Consider the following 26,800-nt stretch of genomic DNA (forward strand, 5'->3'; position numbering starts at 1 on the left):
CCATCATTTCAGTCCAGAACAAGGAGTAAAAGAGGACACGTGCATATTTGAAATGTTTATTCACTAATGCAGTGTTCTCAAACGCAGTATCTTAGCTAATACAAGCAAACATATTATAAGAAACAAAGTAATCAGCATAGTCACTAGTCCATAGAACACAAACGGTGAAAGCATGGTATTATGCTAAAATGAATAGGGTTTAGTAACACCTAATTCTCACCCTCCCTAGCTAGTATATCATATTATATCTAAGAAGGTCTATTTGGGTTTTAGCAGGGCGGGCCCATACCTCAAGATCCTAGTGGTAAGGGATCACATCATCTTCCACCAGCTCTCTGCATGCGAAGCACCATCAAGTGTGTTTGTATGCTCTTGTGCAAAGCAATATAAAACGCGCCTAAAGCCAGAACTTGGCCGCAGCTGCATGTATGTTATGACTAGGAACGTGCGAAGATCAGAGCTCACAACAACCGCTGTGTTGAGATATCCTTGAAGGTTTCTGCACTCACTGTACAGACACAGCTCGCCAAGCAAGGCTGATATCAGAGTGAGAACATATTCTCGCATGAATCAAAAACATTCTACTAGGCTCAAAGCTAAAGCAACAGCTATGTGTCGCGTGCAAAAGCAGCAGAAAGGTAAAATGGCGTTTAAACTCCTAAAAAGCTCATGCTAACTTAACACAGCAAACAGGCAATATATATCTATATGACACCCTCCCTTGATCCGAGCACGGTTAAGATAAGATAAGATAAGATAAAATAAGATAAGATAAGGGACTCAATTTTGAAATGCAGAGTTCAATAAAGTAATCAGTTCAAATTCAAGCTGGTGAGGAAAAATAATTTAGTTCGCCCAAAAAAATCTCACCAACATGACAACGTAATGTCCAATGTTATCAAAGCCAATAGGTCTGATATAAAAAATTGTCCATTTTCGAAAAAATCTTGAGAGAGAAAAGAGAAAAAAAACATCATGATATTAAAGGCCTCAATAGGAGTCAGCCTAAAACTGAGTATGCAAAATAAGCAGCAACAGCTTCCAAAAGGAAGTCACTGTTATCTTCCGAATATAACTCAGCTATCCAATTCAATAGTGAGAAAGAACATACATGCTCTTCAATTACCGGAGCCTCTAGTACCATCAGAGGACAACTCGGTGGGTTTTCAATGAAGCTGTGTGCCAAGAAATCTCGCGCAGCTGCGAATATATTCCAACGACCCAGTACTCCATGCTTCGCTGCAAAGGCCATAATCCCTCCGTCAGAACAAAGCAATTCATGAGTAGCTAAGGGACTCATGAGATGATTAAAATCCACTTCAGGAGACACCAAATTGCAGAGATACAAATCCAGGGCCCAGTCAAAATCGCAGCTCAGGCAATGAAAGACAGGCTGGACACAGGTGAAATAGGAAAATCGAAACGATAATCCATATGCTGCACTCAAGGTGGCGAGTGGCAGCGCACCATAGTATTCAAGCATCCTGTTGTGAAACAGTGCTAACTGCGACAGCTCGTCTGCGAACACAGGACGGGCTAAACATTTTGAATAAAACAAAATAGCACCAAAAAGCCAGCAGCCAGCGCCAGTAAAATGGGAAATCCACCAAATAGGCTGGAAAAGATTGAAATGAAGAAAGCAGGAATGACTCCAAATATCTTTTGGAAATAAGTCACTAGACCACTGCTCACTACCTTAAAAAAATGAGCCAGCCCCGAAGTGGAGGACGCGTTAAAGATTGTATGAATCAGCTCCCCGAAATGTAAGGGCAGGTCAGTGTTTAATAAAGCATGCACTTCTGTGCGGGTGTTAGCTACGTGAAGGACAAATGTTTCACGAGCAGATGTCAGGGCAACTTCTTTTTGTGACAATAAGGCTCTTATTCTGCTCATCTTATTGAGCTCTGACTTCAAGGTGGGAATCCTCGGCCAGATGGAAACATCCAGGTTCCCATGCGTGGGTGGTACAACACATTTTTACAGCAAACCACACGCTCACTGACTGTTACAACATAAGCTATGCCTTTCAATAACCCACAGCAATCTTCATTATTTAAAAGTAAATAACTACAGTTTGCTAATAAAGTAAAAGTCGGGACAATAGTGGGCACGGGTGTACCTTTTAAAACACACGCTAAATTAGGCCGTTCCTGATTACAGGAGCCATGCAATTGTATGTGTCTACACATTAATGAGTGATCTGGTGTCTCTGTGCACTCCTCTCCTTTCAGATAAACTTCCTTTCTGTCCCTAAGGCATCTGTAAGTGAAAGGGAGTGACCAGGCTTCATGTAAATAGGAGCTACCAAGAGGCTCGTATCGACCAATGGCAAAATATTTCATGCAATTTGTAAACTGGATGAGGGCAAATGGTAAAGTTATTAACCCATGGATAAGCCACGTAGCAGCAGTGGCCTCTGCCACTGAAAGGGGCAAAGACTTCAATCGTTCAATGTGTAACATAGAAAAAGAAGCATCTCTCATTGAAAGCAAACGTTGTTTTTCAGTCAAATTAAAAGGGGCAAATAGAGATGAGATATTAATGTAATTCCAAGGCACTTTTCCGTTTTTCAGTGTCTGCAGGGTCCATGCAAACTGCATAATAGAACATAATTGATGTTGGCCATGGTACAAAACAGACACTTCATCCTGTACAATTTCAACAACAGATGACACAATAATATCCAACGTGTAAATGCGGGAGGAAAGTGTGTTAATGCTGTTATCCACTACTGCAAGCACTTTTTTCCAAATTAGCTTGATCAATAGCCCTAAGGCGGGTAGCCGCTTCAATCTGTGATGTTTTCCAGAGTTCATTATAAACGGCATATATCCATCTTCTAGACCTACCTCTAGCCAGGCCTTTTATGAAATCATTCAAATCAACCACGTCAGTCAGTTTAGACAAATGCAGTTTGACTGACGCCAATCTAGAGTGTTTGAGCCAATTCTGACACAATATGCCTACTGAATAAGTGGTTACAGAATGGTCACTCTCAAAACGGGGATCTACTCTGACCTGTCTAAAACCCTCAGCCAGGCCCAAAAAATGATGTTGGCATGAATCTGCACTTCTGTGCCACATCAACCAACCCTTGGGATCCAAACTGGATATGTTAAAGGAAGAATTTAGCAATAGGGTCTGCAACTCTCTAATCGAAAATTTTGTTGCATTTTCCCAACCCGAATATTCTTCCAAATCAGGGAAGGAAGGAGCATTTAATTTTTAGATGTAGCCAATCCAAAGCATGTTGTCTGTGAGATGGTAGAATTAAAAAACAACATATGACTTGGGATGAGACATGCACGGTGCAAAGCCTCAGTGCCTTGTACCTGCCACTTTTAGAACCCCAAACTGATTTAAGGTCAATAGTTTCCTTCCACAACTCGTAGCCACCAACAGCTAGCTGGTCTAGAAAGGACTTCGAGTACAATAACTTAGTATCGGTTAGTCTAACTTTGGACATGGATTTATCTGTCATTTTAAAATAAAATGAAGTGGGATTGGACTGATTAAAGTCAGTAAAATAAGTGTACTTTTTCAAAAATGTATTCAAGCTGCCTCTTAAAGGAGCTGGACAATGCTCCCACTGAGTATAGTTTACAGTACTCCTCCTGGAATTAGTTTTATGTAAGTAGTGAATGCCAAAAAGTTGGAAGCAAAACAAATCACCATAATTAGCAGATTGTAAATATAAATCCTCAGCATCAAAGGCAGCATAATATTTCAAATCCGCAAACAAAGCCTCTACGGCCTGAACATCCCAATCATCAGAACGTATGTTTTTTTGAACCACATCCCCCATGTTAACTCTAAGCACATTAGGAACATTAATAACTTCAGTCGGGCCATGGATTTGAAATTTAACTGCATCCCAGACTATCCCATCCAGGACAGGCCACGCAGTGATGTTAACAAAGGCCAAGTCTCTCTTCAATCTGTAGGCAGAATGTGATGAGGAGTGGGGAGCCAATGTTCCATTTAGATGTCGAATGCATGTTCTCTCCTTGACATAATGTCCATTGATGAATCGGAAAAAATAAAACACAAAACCAATTGACATAAAAAGGTAAAGCGAAAAAAATCCCAACCAGATGTAAGTCCAAGGGGGAATCAAGAAATGTTTTTTAAACAAAGTTGCATATGGCCTAAGCCTTGTTGGCTTCCCTGAAGTTTGTGAAATAGTGTCAAATGAAAATCTGGATTCTGTGGCTAAACGAGTTTGCAAATCAGGCATCGATAAGTCAGTTGGGTAGGTGTAGTCTATATCATCAAGGCGAGTACCAGGCAAAGCACTCAATAAAGGACTTGAAACTGCAGGCATCTCAAGGGCCACCTCCGGTGCATGATCCGAAGCAGTGGTCAATACAGAATTTCTCACCATCGAAGGACATGAGACTGCCGGTGTCATGCTAAGAAGAATCGGGCACTCTGTGTATTTTGACATTGTCAATGGAGATATACCTGTTTTCTTTACGACCTGGAAGCGGTGGTAAAATGACTGTTCTTGTGCCCTTCACACCAAGCACTGGAACCGGAGCACGATATGAGGGACCAAATTCCTTCTTATTATCGATCTTCTCCCGAACCAGTTCTCCAACTTGGGGTAGCCAGCCAACTACCAGGATCTACAACGCATCATCCAAAGCGGAGGGCAAATGTTCCTTTGCAAGACTGTCTCTCGTCTCTTGTAGAGTCTGTAAAACATTACAATGTTCATCTACGTCAAAGGAGGCAGCCGAACCAACCTTGTCTAGGCGGTCAAGGTCCGGGACATACATCTTGATACCAAAGAGCATTTCGTATGGGGTCCGCCCACCCAGAGACCTTCTAGGGAGATTATTAAGAGCACGCTGCATGCCATTAAGATGGGCCAGCCAGTTTCTGCCTGTGCCTATAACTCGAGCTGTCAGTGATTGCTTTAAGTCACAGTTCATTCGTTCCACAACACTATTACCCTCAGATCGTATGGATACGAAAACTTGACTTGGACCCCCATCAAAGCCATGGCATCCCTATACGCCTTAGAAGCGAAAGCAGGACCCTGATCCAAATGGAAGGTACCACAGGCAAAAATCCCTACAAAGACACGCAAATCCCTGATGACAGTCCATGAATCAGCGTTGCAATGAGGCCAGGCCCATACAAAGCGTGTGCATCTATCAACTGCTACTAAGATGTACTTATACGCAGTATCAGAAGAAAAAGGACCACAGTGATCTAAATAAACACAACCTAATGGTTTATTAGAAATGAACAACTGTGTTTGGGGCGGACGCGTAGCAGTTGAAAGCTTAATCTGCTGGCAAATGTCACATTGAAGGACATAGTCACGCGTCTGTTTGTACAGTCCCCGCCACCAAAAACTTTGTTGTAATTGAGAAACAGTGGCTGAAACGCCCGCATGCGCAGACGCAACACCTTCATGGGCCCCTATGATCAGTGTATTTCTGCGATCCAAGTTAGGAATCAATCTCTCCCCAGCTTCAGGAATTTTCACATAAGGAACCTTATCGGGACTTAAGTGGTATGTGTACTTCGAAGGGAACCCCATAGGATATTTACCTCCCTTCTCAGTGGCCGCAACTGCCACCAAGATATCATCATCAATCTTACTTTTGGACCGTGTGACTGCTGCAACTAAATATGTCAATACTGCTGATTTTGCTGCTCCATCAGCAAGCGAGTTGCCAACAGCGTGGACTCCCACGCGGTGGTGACCGAGAGTATGAATTACAAACACAAGTGGCAACTGCTATTTAAGCTCAGCCACTCGGACCCAGATCATTTTATGTTTTATTGTGCTACCCTTGGAATCACGAAAATCATTCTGAATCCAAAAGAACAAGTTCTCATTGTAAGACTGGACACAGTAGTAAGAATCACTTACGATAAGAGTTGTCACACTAGGATCAGCGTACTCCAATGCAAGCATCAGAGCATGAAGCTCCGCCAATTGTGCGGTGCAGTCCCCTAGAGTCTGCGTGTGCACGACTCTGGACTTGAACTCATCGTTCACCATGGCACCTACCACAATGGCGTATGCAGAAACGTAGGCGTGTTTAGAACCATGCGCAATCTGCGCCGAAACATCAGTGTATATGATGCAATGGAAATCCTCCAAAGGCCGCATAGCCAAAGGTGCAGGATGAACAAACTCATATTGCAAAAACTCCTGCGACCGTAAGGAGGCATCAAAAATAAACGTGACATCCGGAGATGACAATGATGTTGCCTATTGTATCTACCGAGGGTGCAAAGCTTTAGAATTAGGTACACTGGCTTTCGTAACTGCCTCCAAAGCAGTACACGGGGTAACCACCAACATGCATTTTCCCTGTGACAGAGTGCGTTCTTTCAGAATCGCCATCTGTACAGCCGTCAAAACGTTCTCCACAGTGGAAAATTGCATTTCAGCCGAAGTGTACAAGTGTGACTTGTAAGCAATTGGTACGGTGTCTCCTCCGTTAAAAGTAAGGTATGTGAAACCCACCGTCCCAGGGATGATTCTTATCACCAGGTTGGTGTGATTATCACGAGTAAATAAGTATTTAGAAGCGAGCAGATCAGCCTGCAAAGATTGCAGTATAGCCGAGTGCTCAGGCAGCCAGTTTGATTTTGTACAATTTGGTTGTATCAAAGCATAAAAGGGCTTGATACGCTGGGCATATTCCGGTATGTATGTCCTCCCGAAATTCAAAAATCCCAGCAAAGACTGTAATTTCTTCAGAGTTGTCGGAGCGCGCAATTGTGCGCATTTCTCCAAGAAGTGAGGAGCTAATCCTCGTCCTTCATTGTTGAGCTCGTAGCCCAGGAACAACACTGTGTACTGTGCAATGTGCGATTTTGCAAAGTTGAATTCGTAACCGAAGTCCGCAAAGCTCCAAATTAAGCGGTCAACTCGACACAGATGCTCCCACAGTTCATCATCCGTGAGATAAATGTCATCCACATATGAACAAGCATCTGGGTCAACTCTCTATAAGAGAGAGAGTATGTGGGCAGCAAACATTCCAGGACTATTTTGTAGCCACCGGTAAACGTTTGAAATGTTTTTGGACACCGCCGCAAGTAAAAGAGGTCCATTGGGAACTCAGACCATCCAAATGGTGGGCATAAAAACCGTGGGAAATGTCAAGCGTGGTTTTAAACCGCTTACGCACAAGACTATCCACTAAAGCAGAGCCGTGAGTATTCTGTACTGCACAGGTACGGCAATGCGAGTTTAAATGCCGGTAATTCAATACCAAACGATTTGAACCGTCAGGCTTGGTCACCGTAAAAAGAGGGTTATTCATTGGTGACACACAAGTTTCAATCACACCTTGATATTCCAATTGTTCAAGGATTTCCGCAATGGAAGCCTTCGCTTTGCGATTTATGAGATATTGAGGTTGAGGCTGAGGCATAGACCGTAAAGGAATTTCGTGGTGTGGGTAAAATTTATCCCATCCACAGTGTGTACGGTACAGAGCCGGCGCAAGGGCTTTAGTCCACTCTTCTGCAAAATTCAGCGCCTGCTCCTTCGAGACAGTGTGCCCGAAACTAGGGAGGATTACCTCCTCCCCTCTTGGAGCCGCGAGCCCAAAAAGTGGGGGCCAGTCAACCTCCGCTAACAAAATGTCATAAGTAGTCGTAAGATTCTTCCAAAATACCTCTTCTATGGTAGGTTGAATGTCACCTTCAATGAATAAGACAATTTCATAGAGTCTGTCAGGTGAAGCTACTCTAGTGTCAGCTGTCTCCACAACAACATAAAGGTCAGTCGCTGTCACCTTCAGTAGTGGACGCAGGGCCTCTCACACTATGGTAATCTCTGCCGTGCTGTCCAGCAAGGCCAGAGCCCATGTCAGATTCCGAAGCTGGGTTCTCACTATCTGTGGCCTATCTGTGTGCTGTTAAAGCAGCGACTTTCTTTTTCTGAAACTGGGGTCTCTTTGGTGTAGAATCGTCCTGCTTGCCTTTACCGTCTTTCGGGCGGGGCTGGTCACGTCCTTGCTGACCACCCCGACCCGACCCCTGCTGCTTCCTCCACCAACAGTCGAAAAGGCCGATGACTCCTGAGAAGAACGAGGAGAGCGTTGGTCAGAAACCTGAAAACGATCAGGTGATTTTATCATAGGGCGATCGCGCAAGTCATAAACACGTTCTGTGGGCGCAGGCAATGGAGACGCAGGACGAGACTCCTGTTTCTGGTGTTGTTGTTGCTTTCCCTGTTTTTGTTTTTTAGGCCAATTTTGTTTTTTGGTCTTGGGCTGGTCGTCGGTTTCCGACTTCTGCCCTTGGGGTTGTTTTTTTCTCTTTAGTAGAAAAAGGCTTGAGACCCCTACTATTGCGGCCCACGGTTTTATAAGCCGCCAAAATAATCCTCGCCAACTGCCGGGGTTTTTCGGCATCGGGAATCACCTGCAAAGCATTGGCAACCTGAAAGTTTACCGCATCCCCCTTGACATTAGCAAGTATGAGATCGGAAACCACATCATAGGTGCCACAGAGACGCATACCCAATTCAACCGCCGCCTCCGGTCCGTGTTCATCCTGAACACGTTTAAAGACCGTCAGCAGGACAGTCATAGACGGAGTGCCGTAACACCTCGTGTAGACCGCCGCAAATGTCTTACCCCAGGTCTCACAGTCACCGATATCAGGGGTCAAGTCTTTCGGTAAGCTAATTGTCAGAATCCTGTGTTTTTCACCAGGAGACGTGTTGGGAAATACTGCTTCCAGCTGGTCAAACTTCTCAGCAAGCCAGAAAGGAAAATCATCCTTTTCTTGGGGGCGTTTGCCCATCACAGCGTTGACCATAACGGGACTGAGCTTCATTCTGCCCTGTCCCGCAGGAAGCGCCGCACCACCCGGGGCCCCGCCCGGGAGATTACGGGTAATGTATTGCACAAACAACCGAATAACGCTAATTGTGACTACATCTAGTCATCTTAACTCAGCCACGTTACATTCCCCGTGCTGAGGATGAGGCGTAAATCCAGCCAAAACAGGCCAAGTTGCGCCAGGAATGGACAAAGGACCCAACCTCGGAGGTGTCTAAGAGTGGGGTAGGGCGCCATTAAACCAAACGCGATGCTGCCAAGTATCTATAGGAATCTCCTGTGCCCTATACGGTGCATATTCCTGTGGCACAGCCGTGGGAGTGTACGTGTCGAACACACGCGTATCTGCGTTCATAGCTGGGAAAGTCACCCATGAGTAAAAAATCTCATATGGGTAAGCCACCTCTGCACTCAGCACCATAATAACGGCCAAGCCATCTTCGGGGACATTATAATTCTGTAAATGATTGCGCACCGCAATGCGGCTATGTTGCGCAATGTGCACCACAGCCATAGTGACACAGAAAGAAAAAGGTACAAAGGAAACTTTGTAGCACAACTGGGTAGTAACTCAATGAAACCGTTTTAGAAAGATTCAAGCTTGAAAGGACCCATACGAATACAGGTAGGTTTGTCCGACACCACCGTTAACCGGAAACAACAGTGAAGGGGTTAAGGACCGAATGATGTACTACTCAAGTATCATGCAATAAGACCACCAACGATTGGGCGCCATGTCGCAGGGATTCTGTGCTCATACAGAACTGTGCATAGAGGCTTGGAACCTCAGTGAATTAGGGTGTGCCAAAACTCACCTTAGTACCCAAAAATCCCCTACCAGACTAGCTACAGTGTCTCATTGGTTATCACAAACTCCCAATGCTTAGACAAACCAGAACATGGACTTAGTACACCTCAGGTAACGTGGAACACATGAACACTCTTTCGTTATACCATCATTTCAATCCAGAACAAGGAGTAAAATAGGACACGTGCATATTTGAAATGTTTATTCACTAATGAAGTGTTCTCAAAAGCAGTATCTTAGCTAATACAAGCAAACATATTATAAGAAACAAAGTAATCAACATAGTCACTAGTCCATAGAACACAAATCGTGAAAGCATGGTATTATGCCAAAATGAATAGGGTTTAGTAACACCTAATTCTCACCCTCCCTAGCTAGTATATCATATTATATCTAAGAAGGTCTCTTTGGGATTTAGCAGGGCGGGCCCATACCTCAAGATCCTAGTGGTAAGGGATCACATCATCTTCCACCAGCTCTCTGCATGCTAAGCACCATCAAGTGTGTTTGTATGCTGTAGTGCAAAGCAATATAAAACGCGCCTAAAGCCAGAACTTGGCCGCAGCTGCATTTATGTTATGTCTAGGAACGTGCGCAGATCAGAGCTCACAACAACCACTGTGTTGAGATATCCTTGAAGGTTTCTGTACTCACTGTACAGACACAGCTCGCCAAGTAAGGCTGATATCAGAGTAACAACATATTATTCTCGCATGAATAAAAAACATTCTACTAGGCTCAAAGCTAAATCAACAGCTATGTGTTGTGTGCAAATGCAGCAGAAAGGTAAAATGGTGTTTAAAGTCCTAAAAAGCTCATGCTAACGTAACACAGCATACAGGCAATATATATCTATATGACAGGAGGTTAAATCTTCTACCTCAGATATGATTGAATTCACTACACATGCCACAATGGTGTCACTTCAGAGATCTTCCACCAGATCCATGAAGTGACACCATTGTAGTGATCCTCAAGGAAGGCAAGCCGAAGGAGCATTGTGAATCAATACACTCAATTTCATTAATTAATATAGAGGTTAGGATTTTGGCTATGATACTGGCCTTACGGCTTCTGCACTATAATTACAACCCTGATACACAGGGATCAGGTGGGTGTACAACTGGTTGAACAAGGTGAGGGACCGACCGGCTGCACACGTCTTTCTTGATCTAGAAACGGAGAAGGCATGCCACGCAGTGCACTGGCCTTTTGGGTTTCATCCCAAATACTGGAAGCCTCACCCTACCATTTCCCGGTTGCGGCATTGAAAGTAAATGTGATGATGTCTGCTGATTTCCCCATTGTTATGGAGACCAGGTAGGGGTGTCTCCACGCCCTCTCTTGTTTGCCCTTACCAAAGAGTCTTTGGCATGTGTAGTGAATTCAAACATATCTGAGGTAGAGGATGCGAAAGAAAAGATGTTGCTTTAAGTGAATTACATCTTGCTTTATAGTACAGATCTGATCAACAATCCCCCAAAGATTGTTCAACTATTTGAGGAGTATGGGGCTAACTCAACTTACAGGTCCCAACTCCCGCAGGATGGCTTTAAATATCTGGGGATCTTTGTGATGCCGGAGAGGGACCTCTGCCTATGCAGAAATCTAGGGAGGGAGGGCAAAAACTTTCAGGATAATACAGACAAATGGAAAGGGCTGTCCCTTGCCCTGATGGAGCAAGCCACCATCTTTAAAATGATCTTGCTCCTAATCTGTTATACGTACTACAGAACACTTACTACCCGGTGCATCAGAAGGTGTTTACTAGGTTGGAGGGGTACATGAGATCCCTGTTGTGGGATGGGGGACACCCCAGGATTGCCCAAAAAGCATTGCAACGTCATCCTTACAATAGGGGGGTTAGCATTCCTAGATCTAGAAGCTTATTACTGGGTGGCTCATTTAATCAATAATAATGAGTGGGTATTCGCCCTCATGGCCACTCTCCCTTTAGACTGGAACGGGCGCAGTGGGGATATGGTTGTACAAGCACTACCTCTGCGAGGGGAAGGGGTCACAATGACTTCTCTGGCCACACAAGTGGCCATAGCAGCATGAGGCTATGCCACGAGATGTTTGGGTTGAACTCGCAAAATTACACAAGGAACACCCTAGTGGGAGGGTACCTGGCTTGCCGAGATGGGTCAGATGCAGGGGTTTGGTCCTTGGATCTTACTGTACCTCTATGGTGTGGGACTTGCTGGAAAGTTGGGATCTTATGCCATTACACTTGATGCAACGTGAAAATGGTATGCACTCCGCCCAAATCTTGAAATATGAACAGATATGGCATGCTTGGTAGGTGGGTGGGCTACAGGGGAGGGCATATCAGAATATGCTCCACTAGAAGGGTGACTGCTAATGGGGGAACTGGGGAAAGGAGCGATGTCACTTACCTACAGGATGTTGAATAACAACATGTCAGATACCCTGGGTAGGCTGGGAGACAAGTGGGTTTGTGATGTGGGGTATATTGAGGATATAGATTGGGAGGCCGACTTGATGCACCTGAGGGATGTTATGACTATGACTGATTCAGTTTGAGATTCTGCACAGGGTCTATTATGACAGACGGAGATTGCATGGTATGGAAGGGCGATATCCCCGCCCTGCTTGTGGTGCAAGGATGAGAATGGGGGTTTCCTCCACACACTTTGCGGCTGCCCACAAATTCAAGAGTACTGGGTGACGATTATTGAGGAGCTTAATAATATCCTGGAGGAGACCATCCCACCAGAGCCAAAGTTCATTCTTCTAGGGGATCCCTAATGATGTTGATCTTCCGCAAGCCAAACTACTGTTCTGTGGTCTAGGTCCGGTGATGGCACAGAGTGATGTAGTATGGTATTGGGGCACAAGTGAACCCCCGACAATACACAAATGGAGACAGTTCATGGATATTAATATGGAGACAGAACATCTTAAATATGCTAGTGAGGGTTGTCCCCAAAAATGTTTCAAGGTCTGAGGTGGTTCGATCAAGTACTGCTCTCTGGAGTCCCTGGTGGAGGAGGTCGATCAGGATTGTGGTGCATTGAATACTCACCACTGGGTAACAGAAAGGGTGTCGAACTGGTAACGATTTGTGGAATTCTGCTATTGTCTCTTTTTCTTTTTTCTTCTCTGATGCATATCAGCAGTCTGACATCTGGGGGAGGTAGAGAGAGTAGGAGGGGAATTTATCTTCTCATGAGCTTGTTCTTTTTCAGGTGCACATCTAGGTGCCGTTGTATGATGTTTCCTTTGTGTAAACTGCAAAATAAAAAATATGTTAAAAAAAAAGTGACAGTGAACAGGATGGAAGTGGATCCAATCCAAGGGTTTATCTTGAATGCCAGTATTCTTTGGTTTGGTCAGTGCTGTTGAGTGGTGGACAGTGTCAATAGATGCAGCTTCAGGGGCGGCCACTATTTGTATTCAATTGTACTCTTAGCTGATTCACTGCAGAGAATTATATAGATTCTGTCCCTCTAGAATGACAGACCCAGCATGGCAATTTTAAAGAATGTAGATTTTTCCTATAAATTCCAACATTTTTAAGTAACCGGAATTTTAAACTATTTTCACCTAGTACAATTCATTTGCTGTTTATCAGAATTTAATAGGGTTATTGTCATCCAAACTAGGTTTTCCTTATAAGTAGTTTCATAGAAGAACATATACGCTCTCTCGTCATGATACCATTAGTTGGTAAAGGCACTGGTAATCAGTTGTGCTCTTCTGTGATGGGTTTGACAGATAAGATTTCCTTGAAAACAGCAGGGAGCCTAGGACAGCTGTTGATTTACATTTTATGCTATGTAATACTAGTTCTTTAAAGGATTGGTTAGATAATGGAGAGGGTGTGTTAAGAGGTTGTTAGGGTATGTACTGCTAGTACGGGGTGTTTGATCTCTTGGAACCTTTGGGCTGATGAGGGTCTGTAGCTCTTTTGCTTTTTCCAATGCAATGAGTGACCAGAGCATCAACTAGCATTTGTAATAGAGACAATTAATTTAAGCAGGCTGTAGGTTCTTTAAATTCAATGATCATTATGAAGGCCTCCTTTTCAGGTCGTTATCCAAAGACAGGAAGTTCATTTTGAGAGGTAGATCAAAGAGCAGTGGTCAAAGTGAAAGAAGTTGGAGTGAGGAGGGTTGTGGAGTGTAGAGAAGAAGAGGAGGATGTGAGTGAATGATGGAAATGGGCTCCCAAGGGGCGAGAAAGGTGAGAAGGGGAGGCAGAATCTCCATCTCCTGTGTCATGATCATGGGAATATGTGGGGAGAGGTATTAGATACAGTTGAGAAGTTTAAAGGTAGAGAAGGAGCAGAAGTTTGTTGAGTATTTGGAGGCTAAATGTGGTGGAATAAAGAGAGCGCAGTAGAGTACATAAATTAGGTGAGAAAAAAGTGCTATTGCGTGCGGGTTGTGACAATGAGGAAAAAGGTGAAGATGGGAGAGAATGGCAGACAGAAGCTGAAGGTCCGAAGGGTGGTGGATACAAAAAGCAAGAGAATGATGGAAAAGGAGGTTGAAATCAAGGTTCATAATCATAAGACAACTTCTTCAACCCTGTTTTTCAGATGCCCTGTGAATTCCTGTCAGTTGAAATTATGGAACGTTGGATCATTGGTAAGATATTTATCCTTCAGTTACTACTTCAAATTGCTTTTACTTTTTCAGTCCAGTTTCTTAAGTACCTCTTTGTTATGTGGCTAAATAAAAGCAAAAGTAACATATATGTAACTACGGGGATTTGTATTTAGTATATACCCCTTAGTCACAGGTTCATATCCAAGCACATCTACGCAGACTCTTACTTTCTGGCGATTGACAAACTGAGCAACACTGACTTTGATGTTAATCATTTGCATTCCAGTATCAAGATGTTCAATGAAGTTTGGGTACTTTAAATATATATGTTATGTTATGCAGATACTGGAACCTGCAAGCTAGACTCAAAGCTATTTGCAAACTATGGGGTGTGTCCACTTCAGTCATAAAGCAAAGGGTGTGCATCAGGCCCCTAATGAAAAAGACCACAGCTATTGTTTGACAGCAGGCTACCTTAGTAACTCCAGAATGAGAGGCATATTGTTTCTCTCTGTGTTCTTTCAATACAAAGTGGTCAGCCCAGAAGGGCCAACATACCACCCTTGGGAGACACAGTACACCTATTTTATCTAGGCTCAACCAAGGTTCAGTACGTTACAAAAGTATGTGGCACAAGGCGGGAGTAGAATTTCTTGAGGAAGGACAATCAGAAGGACAAGCAGACTATTGTCTTAGCAGGGGGAGCTTGGCTGCACCTTCTTTTATGAGACATACCCATGCAGGAATATGGAAAAAATTTCAAGGAGCCCTAAATGAGGTCGTGATAGAGGAAACAGATATCGCAGTAAAACCAAAGCAAGGCCAAGCACATCTGTGGGAGCACCAGTCCTCTTAGCTACATAACTATCTCCAGGGAAGCCAACACAGACTCTCAATGTTCTCTATTTTGGATATGCACTCATCTTGCAGGCCATGCTGGAAAGAAAATACAGTAAAAAGAAAGACACCTGAGACCATATAGTGTGCTACTTCTGGGTCAGGCATAAATAACAATGGAGTTATTTATCCTGTCAGCAGAACAGATATGCACAAAAATTCATGCACCAGTGCTAGTAGGTCTAACGGATTGGCATTAATTATGATGTAGACAATGAAACCGTATAAAGTGTTTTAACATTAAAAGCATGTTTTAAGTACTTTTGGTATCTACTGATTCAGAGGATTTATCTTGACACTTGACTAAGCTCCCTCCACCACTCCCTGCATTTTTTTCATTGAGATGTGGACAACTAAGACATGTCTCAAAATGATTTGGTAGTGCATTCTAGCATCAGTTCTGAAGACTCAATGAATTCTGGCTTCAAATATGATGAAACTCAAATCCACTCAATACCATCATAAACATACCTCTGGATCTGCCAAGTAAAACATAAGTGCCAGCTAATTGCAATGATCCCTTTGCATGTAAATCTATCACACTTCCTCTTCCAACCATCACACTACTGGGTATGCAATACATAGTCAATGGAACCTGGCCACAGCGTCACTACAGGTATATTACACCTCAGCATCTATGAGTAATGCCTATTATAAATCTTTTCCAGAAATCTTTAACTCCAATTTGAAGGACACAATCAGTATGTTCTTTAAGGGAGGACTGGTAGTGTAGGCTATAAGGATGCAGGTCGACCCCTTACTTCCAAAGACTAACATCTTTGGAGATGATTCATTAAAATCCCACCAAAATGTAACTTGCTGCTGGGTAATGCCTTGAAGAGTGCATGTGTAACCATCTCACTGTACCATTGTTAATGAGTCCAGATTCAGAGCCGTCCATGAGACTTTTTCACATGAGGGACAGCCTGCTTGAAGCAGTAGACATGCACTCCTGCTTCACAGGCAGGGTAGGGACCTCAAGCCAAGAAAAAAATGATTATCTTCTTTATTGTATGAGCATATCAACAGGTGATTATCCAGCTTCACCGTGTCCCCAGGGATCTGAACTCACCCCTCTTTTTTATAATGACTGGCTGGGTCACTTAAAACCATTCCATATTCTCCTGATCATTAGACAGGAGACAGCATGGAGCTCATGACCATCTGTGCAATGTACATGACTGCAAAATGTGGTTTTAGATATCCAAAATACAAATGCTGCCTACTCAAGCCTCTCTCCCAGCTACGGCTGTTCCCGTGACTTCTCAGATCAGTAGATGTACCAATAACTGCAGCAACAGTGAATAATCTGAGTGTCATATTTTAATTGGACCTCTCATTTAAAATGTTCTCATTTACATCAATAGAGGTCAAGATGTAAAGGAATGGAGGGTTTTTCCATATTTATCCAGCAACATCATTACATACATGGTGAAACACCAAGTAATATCCCTAAGAGCATACACATTTTCACAATTATATTACCGTGAGGCAATGTATGTAGGCTTCCCTGCTGAATATATTAAAGCGCTCCACACTATTCAAAACAGGCCCATGAGACGATCTGAAAATGGTTTAGGAAAAAAAAACAGATTACCTAATTTAAACTAGCTAGCTTTATTCGACCCGGTGCACTGCGTCACACTATCATGAGTGGGATGTTCTTGTACAGTCCTAAGGGTGTGGCAATCTTCTGTTAACCCATGGAATTTGAGCGAGATGTAGGCATCATTGCCTTGGTTTAGACCATACCCACTTAACTCTTTAAAAGCTCTATCTATCTATCTATCTATCTATCTATCTATCTATCTATCTATCTATCTATCTATCTGGAAAGGCGGGATTTTTCCTTTAGAACCAGAATAGCATTTTCTAGAATCCCGTCACAGGTCGACTAGACCTTTTTACCTGTCATAGAGTGTAGAAGGCAATCTATCTAAGCAAACAGTGAACACTCCTCAATGCACACCCATTGATTCCCCAAAGAACCACTGACTAAGGACTAAGTTCAAAAATGTATTACAAAGCCAAAAACAATTGGATATACAAACACCTCAGCAAAAGATTCAGCAGATAAACAGGCACTAATACAAACATAATCCTACGGAAAAGTCTGAGTCGGCTTAGAAACAATACCAGAATCAGCTCCAAAATCATCAGGCTAACAAGAATTGCTATGACCTGTGTTTTAGTAGGCATTGGAAAAAGGAATAAATCCAGGTTAATCTGTCCCTACGCTAAACAAGGTGACATCCCTACTCAACAAGGTTCCCTCCTAACAAAGGTGTCAGCCGTGGTGACTTCCAAAGAAGTACACTCACTTTCTTCGGACTTAGTCTAAGTACCGCTCTCTCATAGCAAAACTCTCTGCCTGATCAACCGCTTCCCTTCGCCCTCTCGCTCATCTGCTCTGGCTTCTCCCCGGGGTGCTGTCCCTAATACAAAACCCCACAATACAGACGACACGCCCTAAGGTACGCCCCTCTCGAAGGTGTTGGTTTGTAAAAGTTTCCATCATGGCACCGCTCCATCCTTGTCCGTTGAGACGTCCTTGGGTCCCAGACTCTTCTTCGCTTCAAGATGCATCCCTAAATTCCCCAGTCACTCGTCCATGTCTGGGTCTACCATTCTAACACTCATACACAATGGGCCCTTCTTCTACAATCTATACTTGTCCGGCACCTGCAAAGAAACACATGTGACTCGGCTCAACATTTCATAATGTTGCAATCAGGTTTAACTAAAAGCAGCTTTCTTAAAAACATTTCTATGGTTTATTGTCAAGCAACACATTTTCAATCCGGCCTACTCGATTTTCATGAACTAGGCCTCTGCACGTTTATGTGAATCATATTCTAACATGAGCCATACTTTTCCGTTCTTTAGGCCCTCATCCTTAAAGCGAAATACATTCTCTAGCTTAAAACAACTCTATCACGTTAGAAGGAATACAAATGAATTTTAATACAGCAACTAATATAATATCAAACTATAAAGCATCACTTAATTAGTGGGATTCTTCACTGCAAACGACATTTCTAGGTTAATATGGCCTAAAAGCTTTTCAAACTCTTTGCGTTACTCTAAGCATTTTCTAACACATTAATTCTTAGCCTACGTTACATTTAAACATGATTAATAAGTCCTCTATATATGTGGGTGCTGACTACTTGTGAATATGATGCACCCCTACAAACTTTTATCTATCTTTATAATTATAATTTATTTATCTATCTATCTATCTAAAACCAGTGGTGGTCGCCACTGGGAAGTTATAGTTAGGATTGTGATTTGTAAGAAATGCCTTTTTTTGTGTTGCTCATAACTTTGGTGCCGTTTGATGAATCTCCACAATACTTTCCAAACAGTGCCATAGATTGTCTAGTTTGCACAAGGAAAGTTGTGGGGTGATCGATCAAGCGGGGGCCAAAAAAAAGGGGGCTTCCAAAACACCTCCATTCATTGTTCCATGGGAGGTTTAGATACAGCATCAGCCCAAACCGCTGAACGGGATTGCACCAAATTTGGAAGAAAGCTAGATCTCAGTCCAAGAGTGCTTTTTTTTTTTGGTTTAAATCCGTTGAGTAGTTTTTGAGCAATTAATGCTAAAAAAATTGTATATCTAGGTACGCAAAGCCTCCGTGAATCCCCTGCTGAGATCAGACTGGCTGCTACCACCTCAACCAGGAAGTGGTGGCAGACATCTTAGGACTCGGGACTCAGTTCTGAGTCCTAGGAACAATGCAAAAAAAGACATAAGGGGGCAGGGTACAGATTCCCTGAACCCCTAGACCCAGAAATAAAAACATGATACCCCTGCAAAAAATGTTATTTAAACGTGGCCTCCCGCACATTTAAAAATCCCCCCCTCCCCTTGAGGGCCAGGGCCTGGGGAAAGCGTAGCATTATTTAAGTGGGATGGGCTTGCATGGACTCCCTCCCCAAGCCTCCACAAAGCTCTGAGGACCCATCCCCTGGGGCCAATAATTTTATGAGGGGAGAGGAGGCCCCCTTTGCCACCATGCTCGAAGAGGCCCCAGGGAGGACATCTTCCAGGGGCCAAAAAGCGTAATTAAATGGGACCCCCTTCCCTACGCCATACAGTGGCTCCGGGGACCCCCTCGGTGACTGTGTCTGAGGGCCACCAACCCCTGGGTCACCATCTATTTCACAGGAAAGGAAAATTTAATTTTCTCCAACTCCGCAGGAGCAAAAGAAAACAGCTCCTGTGGGGTTGGAGCAATGCTGGCTCATCCTGCACCCGCAAGGAGTGCTCCATAATGCCCTGGGAGGGCTACATACATATATTTTGTTTTTGGTGATGTTCCTAAAAGGGGCAGGAAAAACACCACATTTTTTAAAAATGTTGTGGGGATCGGGGGTTGTATAGAGATCTGCAGGCCCCCACCAACACTAGAATTAAAACCATAAGTCTCATGGGTCATTGAAGCCATGACCCCAGGAAAACGTACATTTTTTCTACAGCATTTACTATGTTGGAGATTTTGCTCTACAACTGGGATTGCAATCTCTCCTCGGGACCTGTTGAATTTTATGTGTCAAAGATATATCACATAAAATACAAGCTGTTTATTTGGCTATATTTACCACCTCATTTTTAAAAGGTAGAACAGAGATATATTTGTTTTCTTTTTCTTCTTAAAGAAACAATATTTATTTCACACTCCCAAAATGTAAAAATAAAAACTATGTAAAAAGAAGAGTCACAGACATGTAGTTCATCAAAATGTTATTAAATATTTTTTAAGTCATGATTGAAATAAAGATTTGATCAAAATGATTGTAAATTTTGGGAGAAAGATGATAGATCTGCTTTATATATATAGGGTGTTATCGGGTGGTTGTTTGGTGGGGAGGGGGAGGTTTGGCTGCCTGTGAGGTTTAGCTGTGGTGGTTGGCCGCAGTATAACTTGTGCCCTATTATAAATTATTGATGAGAGAACTGTGCATGGTGTTATAGTTACCTTAGGGCACCAGCTATAGTTAATTAAGTTAACTATCACTGTTGAATTTCAGTGTTTTTTTTTAGTTTAAAACATTACGGTGTTACTGAAGATTTCATCTAACTATGATATAACCAAATGAAAGGTTACTAGACTCGGTGTGAGAAGCCCACCTGAGCTGTGGAACCCCAAATAGCATTTTGTGCCATCTGCACTCTTGTGTGAGACCTTGAATACAATGCAGATCATCGTTTTTCATTGTGTGGCTAAAAGTGATTCCAGTTGTGGACTGCCATAGCTTTTTCCACAATGAACAGAGCTTAGTCTAATGTCCAATAGCTCTCCAAAAACATGTTTACTCATTTTTGGCTCTTTGATAAAGACAGCCAGGAGCATTTTGCAGCTTTGGGAGCTGCCAAGGTATTGCCAAATCAACTGCTAGTTTGCCATTTTTCACCTGAGTTTGGGTGATTAATATACTCAAGTCAAAAGTCAACAATGAAGCCTATAGTGGGAGGAATAATAACTTATAAATTCAACAAAACGTACTTCATGACAGATGGTTTCAACAGTTTCCTGAAACAAAGGTCATTTGATCATGAAACAGCCAGCTGCGTGAGAGCTTATCATCAGTATGGGTCTGGGTAGCCATTTTGAACTAGAACAAAAAAACATAGCTGTCAACTTTCCCGATTTTGCCGGAACAGTCCTGGCAATTTGCCGACTGTTCTGGTAATTCACTATCCCAGATAGTCCAGGCCATTGAACTTCTAACAGACCGAACAGGACATTTCCTCATAAATCATGAACTACAATTCCCAGAGCGCTTTAGAAGAACCACTAATGAAAAACCAGCCCCAAAATGAGCAACAGGGCTTTGTATCTGCAGAAAATAGCAACTACGCCAAATCGTCAAAACATTGGGACTGCAGCCCTGGGTGACCAATGGGAGAATTTTTAACTATAACAAAATCGGTACTTGCCAATGGCAAATGATAATAGCATAGTTTTTTTTGTACTTCAAAAACCTTTATTGAAAAGGAAGGCACAACACGTTACAGGTTTCCATCGCGGTAGGAGTGCAGTCACATTTACACTCACATTTACATTTCCTATTGGAAAACATGACGGATCAAAAGGAGCACAATATATAGCCCAGCCTTGATGGGTGGAGATTTAAGCATATTGGGGGAGGCACAAATAGGAGGACTCGATGAGGGGATGCTATCTATGGCACTGTCTCTGGCATTTTGCTTGTCAGTGATGGGGGAGTTCTTTGGCGGGTCAGGAAGGAGATGAGAGGGGCCCATGTGTCAGGGGGTCTGCTAGTAGCCACCATCAAATCCCAAAATTCACCTAGCATTTGCTGGCAGAGGGCTGCTTCCTCCAACCAATTTTTAACCAGGGGCGCTGGCCTTTGCCCCCAGTGGATGGACACTCTTCCCTTAGCATGCACTAGAAGCATCGCCGTGAGTTTGCAGTTAGCATCTCGTGTATGTTTGACATAACCTAGGAGGCGCACCAGGGGATCGGCACTAATAGCTGCGCATACCCCTTGCAGAAACCTGTGTGCACAACAAGGCTAAGTGGGCATAGTCCATGCTAGGAGCGGAGCAGCCTGCGCATCTGTTGTGTTCGAGTAGGCCCATCTTATGTAGTGACACAGGAGAGCTGTAGAGTCTGTGCAAATATTTAAAATGTATGTGCCGCAGGCAATAGTTCGGGGGAGAGGAGCTTTGTCTGGTTGCAGCATTGAGCCAGTGCTCCTGAGGAAGATCCCTATCTAAGTCTACACTCCACGTATTGCGGCCACGCTCAGTGCTAGTGGAAGCGGCGGCCAGTGTAAGAGCATACAGTCTAGTGACCAGCTCACGCAGGGAGCTAGAGGAATGGACTAATTTGAGGGCGACATTGGCTTGTGGGGCCTGAAGGACTGCAGGGTTATCTTCTCTGCATGTCGCTCTAATCTAGTAGTACAATAATGTGTCCATTGGCGCAGCATTTTCGTGAATGGTGAAAAACGTATTGTTAGGGTAGATGTCCGTTAAAGTATGAAGTCCTAGGAGACTCGCACGGCAGGCCATGCCCGCTGTCTGCAACGGGGGGAATGCTTGATTGCTGGCAAGGTTCTTGGAGGGAGCATACAGTGTGTCTGCGCCTGTGTATTTACGCAGGCCATCCCAGGCCCAACACAGGCATTCAACCGTATCAATCTCATTGCGCTGGGCTTGAGTGGGAGAAATAGCATGGTCCGAAGCGACCATGGGGCAGCAAGGTCCGCCTCAACTGCCACATGGGGTTGAAAAGGCATAGGATGAAGCCAGAAGTGGAGGAAGCTGGCTTGGGCGTAGGGTGCGTAGAGCTTGATATCTGGGGCACCCATTCCGCCTCGGACCAAGGGTAGTGTAAGAATGTCATAAGCAATTCTAGGTTGTTGCCCTGCCAAGACCAGAGTTATGATGTTGGAGCATAGTTTGCAGAAGAAATATGATGAGAGGGACGGGGATGTTTAAAAAGAGGTACAAGAATTGTGGGAGCACCACAATTTTAGCAATGGCAATGCGTCCAGCTAGCGATAAAGGGAGTTTTTGCCACAAGCAGATCTTGGTCACCAACCAGTCCATTGCCCGGCCGAAATTAAGCTTCCAGAGTTCATCCACATCCCTACTGAGACAGATGCCAAGGTACCTCGAGGGCCCCACGCCCAAACAAAGGGGTCATCTGGGGTGGAAGGCTTGTAGCATCTGTGACGGGGAAAAGTACCGACTTGCTCCAATTGACTTGGACACCGGATAAACAACCAAACCACACCACCTCGCTCATCATGGGTGTGAGATTTTCCTGAGGGTCTCAGACGTAGATCGTGACATCGTCCGCATACATGGAAGTGACAAAGGCATGGGCCAAGAAGCCGATGCCCCATTGGGTGTGGTGTTGGCATAGATGGGCAGCCAGGGGTTCCATGGCGATGGCAAAAAGAAAAGCATGGGGGAGAGGGGCATCCCTGCCTGGTGCCTCTCGAGATGGAAATGGGTCAGTGGCCTGCCAGTTTATTCTGATGCAAGCCGTGGGGAGCGTATATAGCAGTTGTATCTTACGTACAAAATCTGGGCTGAAACCCAAGCGCGGGAGGAGCTGGATTAGGATGGGCAATTTAATAGTGTTAAAGGCTTTGGTAGCATCCAATAGTGCAGCCACAGCCAGAAGAGAGGGATTAATCTGGTGGAGGACTGAGAACATGGTCTGAAGGTTGTGGGAGATGGCGCACCTCGGAATACAACCGGATTGATCTGGGCGTGCGATTAGTGACATGAGTGGAAGAAGGTGGGTGGCCAGCAGTTTGGCATAGATTTTATTGTCAGTGTTAATGAGGGACAGAGGACCGTATGAATCACAGCACTCTGGAGATTTATCCGGCTTCAGAAGAAGGGTGAGCAAGGCCTCGCAAAGTGATAGGGGAAAACTTCTGCATTCGAAAGAATCATTATACATGGCAGCTAAGTGCAGGGCAAGGAGAGGAGCATATTGTTTGAAGAATGCAGGTGTGAGGCGTTCTGATTCGGGAATCTTATCACCCGGCAGTCCTGCGATAACTGTGGAGAATGAGATCTCCTCCTGAGTGAAAGATTTGTCCAGGAGAATAGCATAGTTGACAGAAGCAGTCACCAATGACAGCTAAGGATTTCAAGAGTGGGACCTAAGACAGGGCTCGAAATAGCAGTACCAAGATCCCCGCCGGGGACCATGGTGGGGAAAGCGAGAGCTCTACATTCTTCCAGAAATTGAATGAGACTTCTAGAGGAGATAGGTTTACTGGTGTTGTAAGGTTACTAATGATGGAGACCGATGGACAAAGGAGTCTCATAGGATCAATGACACAGAAAGATTAGGAGTGGATTCCACCACCAAGAAAACTGCGGTGGAGACGAAACAAACTGGACTATGCATAGCCCCCTGTCACTTCGGTGCCTGGAGATACATGCAGGGTGGTACATGTTGTGCCCAGTGGCGTATCGAAACATGAGGGGGCCCCCCTGCAAACTACATGGAGGGGGCCCCCCTCCCATTCTCGGTGCCAGTCTAGAGCTCCCAGGCCAGCGACCCACCATACTGCAGGGGATGCCGGGCGATTGTTATGCCACTGTCACCAATACAGCCGTTATAAGTAACACTGGATGGTGGAGTCAAAGGTTGGGCATAGTCTGCCAGCAGGCTATCATAGGTGGTGGTTCATTCATTACAGGGTCCCTGCCATGAGTAGGCCGGGAAAGTTTGCCCAATTTTAGGTGGGTTTCCTGATGCAGACTCCTTTCATGAAATACAACATCGGGCCCACTCATCTTTTAGTTTTGACAAAAGTGCATCCACTGCTCCTTCTCGTTTCCGTTTTAAGACATTGGACAAAGCTTCAATGCAGTATTTCAAAAGCAGATGTAACTACAAAGAGCACATTTTGATAGTACATTTTTATCAGTAGACAATAGTAATCTTAAGAGGCATTGCATAGCTTCATACACACTTTGACCCCAATTCCATCACAGTCTCTCTCTCTCTCTCAGTCAGTATCTCTCTTTCAGTCAGTCAGTCTATCTCTCTCTGTCATTCAGTCTCTCTTAGTCAGTCACTTTCTCTGTCAGTCAGTCAGTCTCTCTCTCTCTCTCTCTCTCTCTCTGTCAGTCTGTCAGCCAGTCAGTCTCTCTTTGTCAGTCAGTCTCTCTTTCTGTCAGTCAGTCTATCACTCGCTGTCATTCAGTCTCTCTCAGTCAGTCTCTCTCAGTCAGTCAGTCAGTCTCTCGCTCTCTCTCTGTCAGTCAGTCTCTCTCTGTCAGTCTCTCTGTCAGTCTCTCTTAGTCAGTCTCTCTCTCTGTCAGTCAGTCTCTCTCTCTGTCAGAGTCTCAGTCTCTATCTCTGTCAGTCAGTCTCTCTGTGAGTCTCTCTATCAGTCAGCCTCTGTCAGTCAGTCTCTCTCTCTCTGTTGGTCAGTCTCTCTTTCTCTGTCAGTCTCTCAGTCTCTTTATCTCTCTGTCAGTCTCTGTCAGTCAGTGTCTCTCTCAGTCAGTCAGTCTCTCTCTCAGTCAGTCAGTCTCTCTCTCTCCCAGTCATTCTCTCTCTACCCCAGTCAGTCAGTCTCTCTCTCTCTGTCAGTCAGTCTCTGTCAGTCAGTCTCTGTCAGTCAGACTCTCTCACTCAGTCAGTCTCTCTCTCTCTGCCAGTCTCTCACTCAGTCAGTCTCTCTCTCTGTCAGTCTCTCTCCGAGTCAGACTCTCTCTCAATCAGTCTCTCTCTCAGTCAGTCTCTTAGTCAGTCTCTTTCTCAGTCAGTCTCTCTCTTCAGTCAGTCTCTCTCAGGCAGTCTCTCTCAGTCAGTCAGTCTCTATCACAGTCAATCAGTCTATCTCTCTGTCAGCCAGTCTCTGCCTCTCTCTCTCAGTCTCTCTCTCAGTCAGTTTCTCTCTATCTCAGCCAGTCTCTGTCAGTCAGTCTCACTCTCAATCAGTTTCTCTCTCTCTGTCAGTCAGTCACTCTCTCTCTCAGTCAGTTTCTCAGTCAGTCAGTCTCTCGGTCAGTCAGTATTCAGTCTCTGAATCAGTCAGTCAGTTTCTACTCTCTCTCCACTCTCTTCATTCGCTCTCTCAACTCTGTCCACTCTATCTCTACTGTCTCTCTCCACGGTCTCTCCTCTGTCTCTCTCTCCACTGTCTCTCTCCACTGTCTCCCTCCATTGTCTCCCTCCACTCTCTCTCTCTCTCCACACTCTCTCCCTTCTCTCTCTCCCTTCTCTCTCTCTCTACTCTCTCTCCACTCTCTCGCTCCACTCTCTTCACTCACTCTCTCTCCACTCACTCTCTCTCCACTCACTCTCTCCACTCACTCTCTCTCCACTGTCTCTCTCTCCACTGTCTCTCTCTCCACTGTCTCTCTCTACTCTCCATTCTCTCTCCACTCTCCACTCTTTCTCTCTCTTTCCACTCTCTCTCTCTCCACTCTTTCTCTCTCTCCACTCTATCTCTCTCCACTCTCTCTCTCTCTACTCGCTCTCTCTACTCGCTCTCTCCACTCGCTCTCTCCACTCGCTCTCTCCACTCTCTCTCTCTCTCTCCACTCTCTCTCTCTCCACTGTATCTCTCTCTCCACTCTATCTCTCTCTCCACTCTCTCTCTCCACTCTCTCTCTCTCCACTCTCTCTCTCCACTCTCTCTCTCTCCACTCTCTCTCTCTCCACTCTCTCCAGTGTCTCTCAATGCTCTCTCCACTCTCTCTCCACTCTCGGTCTCTCCACTGTCTATCTCCACTCTCTCTCCACTCTCTCGCTCTCCACTCTCTCTCTCCACTCTCTCTCTCCACTCTCTCTCTCTCCACTCTCTCCAGTGTCTCTCCATGCTCTCTCCACTCTCTCTCCACTCTCGGTCTCTCCTCTGTCTATCTCCACTCTCTCTCCACTGTCTACTCTGTCTCCACTGTCTCTCTCCACTCTCTCTCTCTCTCTAGCCACTCTCTCTCTCCACTGTTTCTCTCCACTGTTTCTCTCCACTGTTTCTCTCCACTCTCTCTCTCTCCACTCTCTCCCACTCTCCCTCACAAAGTAGTGTGCGTTCCATGGGTGTCCGCAGAAATTTTACCAGGGGGGGCACATTTTGAACTTCATCACCATCCCCCTTGCACCCTTCTCCCCTCTGCCTTGTACCCTTCTTGCCCTCCCTCTTGCACCTTTCTCCCCCTCCCCCTT

General features: G+C 44.6%; 1 protein-coding gene across 1 annotated transcript in view; it reads left to right on the top strand.

Moving 5' to 3' along the window:
• Window positions 1–26,800, top strand: part of NCKAP1L (NCK associated protein 1 like) — a 1,717,783-nt gene that overhangs the window by 284,812 nt on the left and 1,406,171 nt on the right. Inside the window, exon 8 of the mRNA XM_086964598.1 lies at window positions 14,204–14,252. Within this exon, the coding sequence (XP_086820724.1) occupies window positions 14,204–14,252 (49 nt within the window). The remainder of the gene's footprint in view (window positions 1–14,203; window positions 14,253–26,800) is intronic.

This window comes from Lissotriton vulgaris, chromosome 1_1 (genome assembly GCF_964263255.1).
Source record: "Lissotriton vulgaris chromosome 1_1, aLisVul1.2, whole genome shotgun sequence".
NCBI lineage: Eukaryota > Metazoa > Chordata > Amphibia > Caudata > Salamandridae > Lissotriton > Lissotriton vulgaris.